This window comes from Cricetulus griseus, chromosome 6, assembly GCF_003668045.3.
Source record: "Cricetulus griseus strain 17A/GY chromosome 6, alternate assembly CriGri-PICRH-1.0, whole genome shotgun sequence".
NCBI classification, from domain to species: domain Eukaryota; kingdom Metazoa; phylum Chordata; class Mammalia; order Rodentia; family Cricetidae; genus Cricetulus; species Cricetulus griseus.
Genome location: NC_048599.1, coordinates 153,333,577 through 153,345,593, shown reverse-complemented (window position 1 = coordinate 153,345,593; position 12,017 = coordinate 153,333,577). Strand labels below are relative to the sequence as shown.

General features: G+C 55.4%; 2 protein-coding genes across 6 annotated transcripts; both read right to left on the bottom strand.

The window, feature by feature from the left end:
• Positions 1-5,721: 5,721 nt before the first annotated feature.
• Positions 5,722-9,378, bottom strand: Josd2 (Josephin domain containing 2). 5 transcript variants are annotated; one of them, XM_027420811.2, is made up of 6 exons: positions 9,221-9,374; positions 8,996-9,053; positions 8,456-8,618; positions 6,869-6,994; positions 6,080-6,274; positions 5,722-5,980 (listed from the first exon to the last, which is right to left on the bottom strand). In XM_027420811.2, exons 1-6 carry the CDS (start codon positions 9,260-9,262, stop codon positions 5,881-5,883), a joined length of 684 nt encoding a protein of 227 aa, XP_027276612.1. In that variant the 5' UTR covers positions 9,263-9,374; the 3' UTR covers positions 5,722-5,880. The 5 variants fall into 5 exon arrangements, with proteins under 5 accessions (XP_027276612.1, XP_027276613.1, XP_035302621.1 ...); XM_027420812.2 differs by having other exon boundaries at positions 8,456-8,615; XM_035446730.1 differs by having other exon boundaries at positions 8,996-9,107; positions 9,221-9,354.
• On the bottom strand, positions 9,314-11,998 carry Aspdh (aspartate dehydrogenase domain containing). The gene is made up of 8 exons (XM_035447104.1): positions 11,935-11,998; positions 11,124-11,268; positions 10,827-10,911; positions 10,571-10,720; positions 10,277-10,497; positions 9,993-10,203; positions 9,683-9,765; positions 9,314-9,425 (listed from the first exon to the last, which is right to left on the bottom strand). The coding sequence occupies exons 1-8, from the start codon at positions 11,996-11,998 to the stop codon at positions 9,314-9,316; spliced, it is 1,071 nt and encodes a 356-aa protein (XP_035302995.1).
• Positions 11,999-12,017: the final 19 nt, after the last annotated feature.

Genomic DNA, 12,017 nt, shown 5'->3' with positions numbered 1-12,017 from the left:
GGGAGAAAGAGAAGGAGGAGGAGGAGGAGGAGACAATGGTGGAAAGGAAGAAGGAAAAGGAAGAGGAAGGAAGAGGAGAACAAAGGATTAGGAAATGGAAGAAAGGAAAAGAGAACACTAGGAGGGGAGGGAAGAGGAGGAGGAGAAAAAAGATGAAAGACGAGGAAGATGAAAGAAAGAATGTGGAGGAAGAGGAAGAGGTAAAAGGAGAGAGGGGTCATGGCAAGGGAGAAGGAGGGAAAGAATTAGGAGGAAAAGAAATGAGGTAGAAGGAGGAAACGAGAGAAGAGCAAGAGGAGATGACACAAGAGGGTATGGAGGAAAGGGAAGGGATGGAAGAGACAGACATGGAGGAGGCAGACAGGTGAAAGGAGGAGTAGGACTAGGAGGAAGAATAGAAGATGGAAGGAAACTAGAATAGGAAGAGGAGAGGATGGAAGAAGAGAAAGGAAGAATTAGGAGGATATAATAGAGGATAGAGAGGAAGAGACGAAGAGGAAGAGGGTTAGAAACAGAAGGAAGAGGGGAATATGGAGGAGGAAAGGAGAAGGAAGAAAACAGGAAGAAGAGGGGAAGTAGAGAAATGAGACATGGAGATGGAGGAAGAGAAGGAAATGAAGGGTAAGGAGATGAAGGGGAAGTGTGAGGAGGAGGAGGAGGAGATGGAGGGGAAACAAGGAGGAAGAAATGATGGTGAGGAGAAGGAGAAGATGGAAGAGGGTTGGAGATTGGAAAGCAGAGGGTTAAGGGAAGAGGGCGGTGGAGAGTAAGAAGAGAGAAGAGGGGCAGGTGAAGACGAGGGCGGGAAGGAGAAGGAAGGAAAGAAAGGAAAGGAGGAGACGAGGAGGAGGAGGGGCTGTGGGAAGAGGAGAAGGAGAGAGATGGAGGAGGATAAAGGGAGGAGAGGAGAAAGGAGACAGAGGAGATGAGAAGGAAGACCAGGAGGAGCTGGAGTGGAGAAGGAAGAAGAGATGGGCAGGAGGAAGACATCGATGGAAGAAGAGGATATGGACAATCGGGGACGGAGAGAAGTAGAGGGAAATGGAGAAGAAAGGGGAGGTAGAGGAGATAAAAGGGAAGGAAGGAGAGGCAAATAGAGAAGAGGAAGAGGCAGAGAAAGGAGGAGGAGGTGAAGGAGATGGAGGAGTCGCAGGACGAGGAGGCTGACAGTGAGGACGAGGAGGAGAGAGAGGAGAGGGAGGTGAGGAGGAGGAGGAGGAGGGATGCAGAGCATCAGCAGACCGAGAGGAGCCGGGGCGCTGGTGGCGCACGCCTTTAATCCCAGCCCTCGGGAGGCAGAGGCAGGCGGATCTCTGTGAGTTCGAGGCCAGCCTGGTCTCCAGAGCGAGTGCCAGGAGGAGGAGGAAGACAAAAGGGAAAGAAAGAGGGAGCAGGTGGAGCATCAGGGGGAAGAAGAAAGGAAGGGACACGAGAAAATGGGAGACGGGAAGGGGAAAAGAGATAAATGAGGAGATGGAGGAAAACGGGAAGAGATGAGGAGAAGCTGCAAGAAGAAAAGATGGAGGAGGAAAAGGAGAAGCAGAAGAACATGGAGAGAGACAGAGGGGGCAGGAGAAGAGGAGGAAGAAGAGGACAAAGGGGCAGAGGAGGAGGAAACAGAGGAGGAGAAAAGGCAGCAGAGGAGATGGAGGAGGAAGGGAAATGGAAGGAAAGGAGGTTGAGGTACAGGAGGGGAAGGAAATGGAGAGGAAGAGGAGGAAGAGCCAGAGAAGGGGAGAAAGAGAGGAAGTTGGAGGAGGAAAAGGAGGAGAAGGAAGAGGAGAGGAGGAAACAGATGGTTGGCCTGGGAGGAGGCTGCGGTGGCTGAATTGGGTGATGACAGGAGTACCCAAGTATCAGGTACTGCATTGTATGTGAGGAGCTTTGTGTGGCCATATCATGGGAAAAGGTCAAAGGAAGATGGCATGTGACAGAGAGTGATAGAGACAGAGTGAGACTCCCATTAGGTGGGGCAAAGAAGATAATAGGGGACCCAGGCCAGCGGCAGGGGCACACCTTCTTTCCATCAACCCTAGTTTCCTCATTTGTTCCTGCCTTAGCACCCAAACCATGCTGGCCCATTCTTAACCCTAGTTGTACTCCCAAAGGGCTCCCCACCCCTCTGCCTGGAAGAGCTGCAGCTTCTCTGCAGAGGGGACAGAGCCAAAAGAGGCATAGGTGTGGATTACTTGGCACACATTCAGTGCTCAGTTAATGCCACCTCCCTTTCCTGGGGTGCGGGGGGGGGTGCAGTAGGAAGCAAAGGACAGGAGGGAGGAAGGCAGTGTTTATAAAAAGCTTAGCATACTGATGGTGCCCAATAAATGCCCACAGTCCCCAGGCAGAGAGAAGCAGAGGTTGGCAGAAACCATTGTCAGTGGAGATGGAGAACAAGAGAGACCGCATACTAACAGCACTCAATAAATGTACTCTTTGTCTTGGAAGACAGTAAACAGTGAGAGGAGAGGAGAGGGGGCAGGGGAGGGGAGGGTGGAGAGAGATAGGATCGTGAGTGAAGTGAGTTCATTCCTTCTCCCAGGAGGGCGGGGAGGGAGGAGACCAGAAACAGACAATGGGTGGGAGCGCAGGAGGGAGGGGAGCCGGGTCTGGGACTTGATACACAACAGGTGCTCACAAGATTACTAGTGGGGAGGGCCAGGCCGACTGGACTGGATGGGAGAAAGGGCATAGTGGAGAGGACAGCGCAGCTGAACAGAAAGTGGGAAGGTAGAGGGTAGAAAGGGTAGACAAACACCGGGGTGACCAGAAGGGCTCTGGGGCTCAGGCAGACAGGAGACAGGAGGCAGCAGATGCCCCAGGCCTGGCCCTCAGGGTCACTCCCCTACCTAGGGTGGAGCAGAAAGCCACTGGCTTCTCTGAAGGAGCTGGAGGCAGGAGCCCCCAGCTGTCAGGACAGGAGACAAGGGCGCATTGTCCTGGTGCTGGCACAGCCTGGTCCGAGGGGGAGGAGAGCCCGATCTGCCGGGTGTGGGGTGCTGCCTGACCTCTGAATCCCATGAGCCACTGTCCCTCATCTGGGCTGACCTTACTCCCTGCCTCTCTGGTCTTGAGTCCCTGCTCTCCACCCCTCCTTCCTATTGTGTGGGGCAGAAGGGAATGACCCTGCTGCCAATACTGAGCTCCTCACCCAGGATCTGGGCTGGGCGTGGGTGGGGGCAGAGGGGGGAGGAAAGACGGAGGCAGAGAAGGGGGAGCCAGGACAGAACCAGCTTTATTCAGGAAAGAACACAGGGCTCCGGCCAGCAGAGGGAAAGAGGGAAGAAGAGAGGCCTGAAAATAGGAGATGGGAAGCAAGGGGTTGAAACAGCCAGGCAGAGATAGAGAGGGAGAATCAGAGAGAGGCAGAGAGATGGAGAGAGACAGAGAAAGGCAAAGACAAGAGAGAGACAAAGACAGATATGGAAAGAAATAAGGAGAAAAGGAAAATCAGGACACATAGAACATCAGAGATAGAGGAAGCACTGGGCTGAGAGACACAGTTGAAGGGAGGTAGAAAATCAGAGAGACAGATGGAGAGACACAGGCAGAGAGAAAGAGGGGGCAGGGAAAATTAGATACAGAGATTGAAGCAGAGAGAGGGGAACAGAAACAGAGACCGAGAGATGAAGTATGTGTGTGTGGGGTGGGGGCAGAGATGAAGACACAGGCCGAGAGAGGCACAGGAGAGGATGGAGGCTGTGGGAGGCAGAAGGAGCCCAGTCAGGAGAGGCAAGCGGACAGGTGGAGAGACACCGGGCGCCTTGTGGGCCACCACGGCAGCAGGACCCTCTCACCTGGCCTCAGTGTCTGCGCCCCCAGCCCCGGCCCAAGCCCTGCAATTTAAGGGGCACCATAGGGGCGGGTCCTGTCCCTATCCACACCTTATCTGGCCAGATTCTGGCCTTGCAGCTAAATTGAGCGAGCGTCAGCTGTCAGCACAGCCAGCAACAGCTGCACAGGCAGCCGTGCCACCAACCCTCAGGCCCCTGGAGGTCGGTTTGGAGCCCCACACTCACATCAGGGAACCCCCAGGAGCCCACCAGCTTCAGGTCAGGCCTGGTAAGGCATGTTAGGGTCAAGGGTGCTCTCCTCAGAAGTGGGATATCAGTGGGGACACCACGTCGGCACTGAGGGCAAACATGAGGCATTGAATCGGTGTGCAGGCCTGCACCCTTCCCTCCACAGGCTCCTCATTTAGAACCTTATTTGGTCATCGCTGAGCTTGCACCTGGGATGTCACAGGCTGCACCACTGAGGCCAAGAATAGAAACACTCAGGGAGTCCTGGCAGATGTCCCCTACTTGGGACTGAAAGGCGACAGGTGGAGCGCGATGGGAGTGGGGGTGGGGGTTGGACAGGAAAAGGGCGACAGAAGCATAGAGAAGGTTAGAGGCTCAGAGACCCTGAGGGACTTCAGAGCCAGGGGAAGAGAAGGGGAAATGGGTGTGGTGGGACACACCTGTAATCCCAGCACTTGGGTGACTGAGGCAGGAGGATCACAGCAAGTTTGAAACCAATCTGAGCCATACATTGAGACTGTGTCTCAAAAGGAGGGTAAGGGCACACACAGACACACAGACACATGGGGGAGGGGGTGGAGACGGAGAGTGATAGAGACAGAGTGAGACTCCCATTAGGTGGGGCAAAGAAGATAATAGGGGACCCAGGCCAGCGGCAGGGGCACACCTTCTTTCCATCAACCCTAGTTTCCTCATTTGTTCCTCAGTGAGGGTCCAGGGCACAGGACTGGGTGCTCTGGCAACCCAGTATGTGTCCTCCACATGCTGCCTTGGTTTTTTACTTTACAATTGCCCTTTGACCTCAGAATCTTGAGGACCAGATAGCATGGTGCCAGGATGTGGCCCTCATCCCCAGATGGACCATTACTAGGATAGACCCTGGCCTTCTGCTCCCCCTCTTGTGGCTCATGCCACCACCTCCACTGCTTCTTCATGGTGCGCCTATCTGGGCCCTCCTCCTGGCTCCAGTTCTCTTCCACTGTCCCAGATAGGCCTGTCTGTCAACACCTCCCCAAATAACTGTGGTGATGACAGCAGGGCTGTAGCACTCCGGGTACATCAGCAATTTCCAATTCTGGGGCCCCTCAAGTTTCCCAGCCTCTTGAGAATGTCTGGCTGGGTGACTGCGGTAGAGGCATTTTCCTTCTGCTCCAGTCTGGAGCCCTGGGAAAATATTCCCCCAACAGCTGTCCGTCTGTCTGTCTGTTCGTCCCTCTGGCGGCCCAGCACACCCTGAGAAAATGGCAGCAGCTGTGCCAATTTCCTGAGGTTGCTATGAGGAGCCCAAGCCCTTGTCACAGCTTCAGATATCTCATGCCGGCTCTCTCTGTGGGAACCAGAAATTCTTAATGGGCTCCACTGGGATGGCCTCCTGCTTTTAAGGACCTTGTGCCTTCACCCAGGCACACACCAAGTCCAGCTGTTCCTGAGGAAGGCTGGTTATAACCAGTCCTCTCTGCTGCCCAGCTCCCCCTGCACCTGGGAAGTCAAGGTCCACGGTCACAGGCTACCAGCACCATGGTCATCTTTGGGGCCTACTGTCTGGCCTGTTTCCTCACCAGTGGTCTAAACCTTAGGGAGGAGTGATCCCTGCTTCATTATATGTTATTCTACTGATTTTGAGGATGACATGTTGGTCTCTAGCTTCTGTCTCCCTCTAGGCACTGGCTTGTGACCAAGAACAGTCCCTAGAAGCTTAGACGCAGATAGCAAAAGAGCAGATTTATTGAGGCAGCAGTGGTTGGCAGCAAGTGGGGGCTTTGGGGTAGGAGCAGGCCTCCTAGGGTGTGGAGTTGCAGGCCGCTCCCAGGCACTGGACACTCAGGACTGTAGCAGCAGGCAACTGTTCACAGGCAGTGGGTCAGCTTGTGTGCAGCCAGCAGCCAGTCTCCTCTACCTCCTTGGTCACCACCAATAGCACCTCGCACAGGCCTTGGGCCAGGGCAGCTGTCAGGAAGGCTCTGGAGGGAGACATGTGGAGATGAGGTCTGGGCAGTGCAGGCAGGCCCGTCTCCTTGCAGAACAGTGCCAGCGCTGGTCTCAACCTTCACTCCACTCACCTGACACCATCCTCACCCCCTAGGGCTTCAGGTGCCCGAAGCTTTGAGTCCAGGTTATAGTAGATGCCATCCACTTGGCGCAGGGCCACCCAGTGCCGGCGGCGCAATGGCAGGGCCAGCAGTCCCAGCGACACAGGAGAGGGTAGGTTCAGGATCAGGCCTAGCACCTGGGGCAGGGCCAGCTGGGACAGCGGTCTGGGGAGGGGAGTGACACAGCATGAGGCCCCAGAGGCCCTTGGATACTGCTTCCCTCCCCAGAACAGCCACTCACCACCCACTGACCTGTCACCCTCTACCTGTCAAGTCCAGCTTTGGTTTTGTTTAGGCAGGGTCTCAGGTGTCCCAGATATGCACCACTACAGCAGTTCATGGGGTGCTGGGGATGGAACCCCAGCCTCATATACATGCTGGGTAAGCGTTCTGCCAATGGAGCCCCAGCCCCTCAACGTTTTGTTATTTGCCTTTTTGAGTCAGGGTCTCTATATGCAACCCAGGCCAGCTTCCAATTCAGTTTTGCCTCAGGTCAACAGGCTGGTCTCACTACTCTTAACCCCATTTCCTCAGTCATGAGTCACTCATGTCACTTGGACCCCCCACAGAATACCTTTCACTGGTACCAAGTTTATCAGTTTAGCTCATCAGTCAGTCAGTCAGTCAGTCAGTCAGTCAGTCAGTCAGTCCCCATTAGCCAGAGGCTCTCTGGCAAAAACCTCCCCCATCTACCTTCAAGTCACCCTCTGCTTCATCCCACAAACCCAGGGCCAGTGTAGCCCACAGCCTAGGCCCTACCTCCTCCTGTCCCACCACACAGCGGCCAGGCCCAGGCCTTGCAGGGCAGCCATGATCACGTTGACATCATAATTGCCGGTGCCCAGGAGGCTGCGATGAGGGTTCAGCCGGGAGTCTGGGGCCAGCCTGGGGGTGAAGGGGGCAGAGCCAAGGTTGGGAATCCTGGAAAGGCCTTCAACTTCTCACACAGCAGGAGAGGCCCAGAGCCTGGCTTTTGGCTCTTTCTCTTTAAGCCCCACACAGCTCATTGGGCTCTAAGCCCTGTTTTTCCTCCCATTCCCAACACCTGTACTCTCTGCCTAGCTAAAGTTTTTGTCTTTTTCCACTCAGAAACCCTTCCCAGTCTCTAGTCTCTCCATCCGATCCACCTCCAAAAGCCTTGAGCTGCCTGCCTCTCTCCTACTCCCACCTCTCCCATGACTCCCAAGTGCTCTGGACAAAGTCTCTGCCCTTCCATCTGCCCTTCTCATCATGGCCTCTTTCCAGACCAGCCTCAGATGTCATTTCTTCTGGTAGAGAAGCCATCAAACCCCCAGAATGGGCACAGAGCTCCCCTGAGTGACAATGCCGCTCATGTCACCATATTTGAATACAGAATGCCTCTTTCATTTGGCAATACCCTGCCCTACTCTGTTCACAGCCCTCCCTGGTGCCCCAAATCCCGGGGACAGACTCTCACCTCCTCCAGTGGCAAGTGGTTCTTGCATAGCCTCAGCACCAGCTCTTACCAGCCACCTATCTCCAGCTGTCCCTGTGCCCAAGCCTTCCCTCTAAGCTCTCTCCAGATGTGACCCTGTTCCTCTGAAGAGCTGGCCCCTTGGAGAGCAGTGACATGGAGGGAACCACTTGTGTTTGCTCTGTGTCCCGAGCCTTCTCCTCACTACATCTGCCTTAGCTCTAGTTGTTCAGCATGCTCCTGGCATGACAGAGCTGGTGGCAGGGGGATGGATATCTCCTAACATAAATCTACAGTCTGAGGGTGCTGGCTGAGCAGCAGTGAGAAGATGTGAAGGCTGCCTCTGGATGTGGACATGAACTGCAGGCTGGGGTGTTGGCGTATCTGTGAAAGGATTGTGGGGCCTAGAAGTGGGACTAGGAAGAGAGTTTAAGAAAGTGATGGTTGAAATTCTGAAGGGCACCTACGTGACCAAGAAGAACAAGAATGCCTGGGTAAGAGCTCAGAATCACCACAGTGGGGTCATCTGGGGCCAAGGAGAGTAGTGAAGGAGAAGCTGCAGACTGGTAGGCAAGGACCAGAGCACCCAAAGCCTTGGAGTTCAGGCTGAAGGACCTGGGCTATTCTCTAGGAGTGCCAGGGACCCCCAGAGGAATAAATGCAGAGGAGGGGGAAGGCAGCTGTGGGGCTGTGTGTAGGATGGTCAGGAGGAGAAACACAGACAGCTGGGAGGCTGTGACAAAGGCTCAGATAAGAGAGGTTGAGGCCAAAGCTGGGTTGAGGCTGTGAGAAGCAGCAGGTGGAAGGGCAGACATCAGCTCCAGGATCTGCGCCCCGGCCTTGTTAGTGCCCAGGCAGGCTCCCATGCCCCTCAGCCCTGCTCTTCCAGGGCCAGGACCTAGGGCAGTCACCTCTTGCAAATTTCATCTGCAGCTTCCTGGCTAAAGAGCTGTTGTTGGAGGACGTTGTTGAGAGCGTGGACCGCGCACAGCTCTAGCCGCTGCCGCTCGTGGTACACTGAGGGTGGGCTCGGCCGCGCTTCCGGGGCCTGAGACATGCCCTCCTCGGCTCCTGCTGGGGGTGGTACAAGGAGAAAGTGTTAGGGACCCAGGATCTCGGCCATCTGGGTCTCCAGACTCCTGTGTCCCTGGGCAACAGCCACTGAGATGGGCACTGGAGCCAGCTTGGGAGGAAACGACCCAGCTACCTAGGCTGTCTCCGAAGCGTAGAGGCATCTTTATGCCCTAGTCCTAGGGGGAAAGGGCTCTTTTTTGCTCACTTGGCAATAGAGATCCACCCCCACTTCATGTCTCTAAGCAAAAAAAAGTCCGGATCACTATAACCTAGTAACGAAGTATCGCCCCTTCTGTCCCTAGGAAACAATACCTTTTTGGTTCCCAAGCAACAGAGTACTCCCCACCCGCTTGGTAACCGGTCCGATTTCTGATCACCTAGCAATGGAGGACTCCTCCTTCCCCGTCTCTGGGTAACAGGGTCTCTTCTGGTCGCCTAGCAACGAAAGACTTCCCCTCATCAATAACCAGGGTTCTCTCCTCCCGTCACCTGGCAACAAGGCCCTCTCCCAGTCACTAAGCAACAGGAGCTCCCCTCTTCCTGTCACCTGGCAACCAGGCACGCTCCCACCCGCCTCCGCACGGCACTCGCTTGGCCCTCACCCCGTCGGCCTCTCTGCTCGCTGGGACCGGCCGCTTTCTCATTCCCTGGGTAGCGGCCGAGTGGTACCACGCTGACTGGGCAGGCAGGACGGACTACAGCTCCCGACCGCCCGAGCACTCCTGACTGCAATTCCCGAAGGCCTCCGAGGCGCCTAAATAGGACGCGCGGTACGGAAGTCCGCCGGGGACGCTCTGCAGCGCGGAACTACAACTCCCGTCGGACCACACAGCCAGTTTTCATGCACCCCCAGGGCTCACTGCAGTCTAGAGGTTTCTGGGAAATGTAGTAACTGGGGCTCTCGCGATAGCTTCCAGGAAAATGGTTTGTGCGTATGCTCGTGCGCTCGCTGCTATGGCGTCACACACAGTGTGTTGAAGCGTGATGTAATAGAGTTAGGGGATAAGGAACTAAAGAGGCCAAAGAGAACAGCCGACAGAACTCTGATGTTTACTGAGACACACAGTGGTCGAGGTGACAGCAAGGGCAGCGGGGGAGACTTGTCAGCAGAGGTGAATCCCAGGTCTGGAGGGGAGCTGGCAGCAGCCTGTGGGGAGAATGAAAGACTAGAATGACCACACAGACATGCAAGCAGCCATGGCGGCCGTGGGCTTTGAAAATGATAGTGTAGTACAACCCAAAGAGGATACTCAGAAAGAGATGTGGGGTGTGGATGCAGAGACAAGAGGGGGGCTGAGACTCAGAGAAAAAGAGAGACCTGGGAGAGAAAACTAAGGATGGGCAAAGACAGACAACCGGGGTGGGACATCCGACATGTGAGTTCTGCAGGGCACAAAAGTCAAGGGACTCTTGGAGAGGTCTGGACGCACCCAGTAGGCTGCCCCAGAAGGCTGTGACAGTAGCAGAGCCGGTGACAGCGCCAGGCTGGGCTGGGTTCTCTCTGTGGGTGTGCACAGCAAAGCTGTGGCCTGTGGGCCCTGGGGGGCCTTTCAGCTCCACGTCCACCACGTGCATGTCTTTGAGGCTGCAGCCAGCGGAGAAGGGTAGTTAGTACATCTGGCCTGTACACAGGTGGGCCACTTACTTCCGTTGCTCACCTAAGGTCAGCCACAAGCACCCCAATGACACGGTCGAAGCCTAGACTGGGGGCAGCCAGGGCAGCAGCTGCCATGGTGTTAGAATTTCGGGGGGCCAAGGGGCAGAGCCCACGCACAGGGCCCTCGTAGAGCACTGTGCGCGGCCCACTGATGTGTGCTGCAGCCAGGGACCCCTCCAGTCGGAAGCCATCAGGATGTGTGGCCATGGTGACTCGAAGGCTCTGGAAACAATGGCAGGGTCAGGAAGCTGAGACTCTTACATGTTCCCTCAGTTGCAGCCCATATGGTTCTCACCTGGAGGCCTCCCGATGCATCCAATCTCCTGATGTCTTCAGTCCCCCACAGGGCTCCTCGGGCCACAAACACAGTGTGGCCCCAGCAGTTTGATGCCTCCATGAGCTGCTGCTCTGTGGTCTGGTCAGCCAGAGCTGAGGGAGACCCCACCTTGGGAAGTATGGTAGAGAGAGGGAAGGCCAAGACATAGATCATTGCTGTGTGGTGGGATGCAGCCAACACAGAGAAGGGCTTGCTGAGGGATTAGGGGGCTCACCAGGAGGTTAGCATGTCGCAGGATTTGTACCCCTGATTCATGGATTATATTTGGATGGGCCACTTCTACCACAAGGTCAGGATGCCTGGGAGAGGGAGACATGGAGTAGGCCCTTAGAGAAGAATCAGGTCTCAGGGTTTGGAGGGATGTCACTCCTTACCCTGGCTAGGGAGGGAAATGGGATGGTGGGTGTATTCTAGTTTATCTTTATGTGCACTGAGACCCAGAGAGGGTCAAAGTGTTGTCTGACACTGGGAGGCAGGCAGTAAGGCTCCCACTGTGCTGTGGGCCACTGACCTTTCCTTAAGGGTAGTAAGGTCTTGGAGCTGCAGGGCAGGGGGCACACTCCCTGCCATTCGTCCAGGGTCACGGTTCCATACAAAAACAAGTTCTAGGCCCAGTTCTGGTCCCTGAGCCAGAAGGCGAGACACAAGAGACTGTCCTGCAGAAGGGGAGAGCCAGAGATCCAAGGAAAGTACAGAGACTACACCCCAGTCATGGAGATGGAGAGGGGGACAGAGAGAGATACACAGACACAGAGGAGGGGGAGGGCCAGTGACCCAAGGAAAGTACAGAGAACACATCCCAGTCAGAGAGACAGAGGAGAGAGGGACACACACACACACACACACACACACACACCACACACACACACAGCACACAGAGAGAGAGAGAGAGAGAGAGAGAGAGAGAGAGAGAGAGAGAGAGAGAGAGAGAGAAAGACTATATAGACACCAAAAGGGGAGAGACAGAGACTCAGAGACACACAGAAAGAGGGACAAAGACCTAGAAAGAGAAAAAGAGAGAGAGATGAGACCAAGAGGAAAGATAGAAGACTGAGATACCTCAGAGACCCAGAGAGAGAACAGAGACCTAGAGAGAGGCAGACACCCAGATACACACACACACACACACACACACACACACACACACACACACACACAGAGTGGGGGGGCACGACAGAGAGGACCAGAGAGAGGAAGGCCCAGCAAGTGGGCAGAAGGCAGACTGAGCTGGCAGACTGGGGAGAAAGACAAGTGGGAGCAGATATTTCTGGGACATTAGGGATAGGGCCACAGGAGGAGGCCCTAGGCTAGTTTGGACTCACCCAGGCGGCCATAGCCTACCACCCCCACCTTCTGGGGGACTTGAGGGACTACACTGGTGGCCATGGCCTTTAGCACGGTGTCC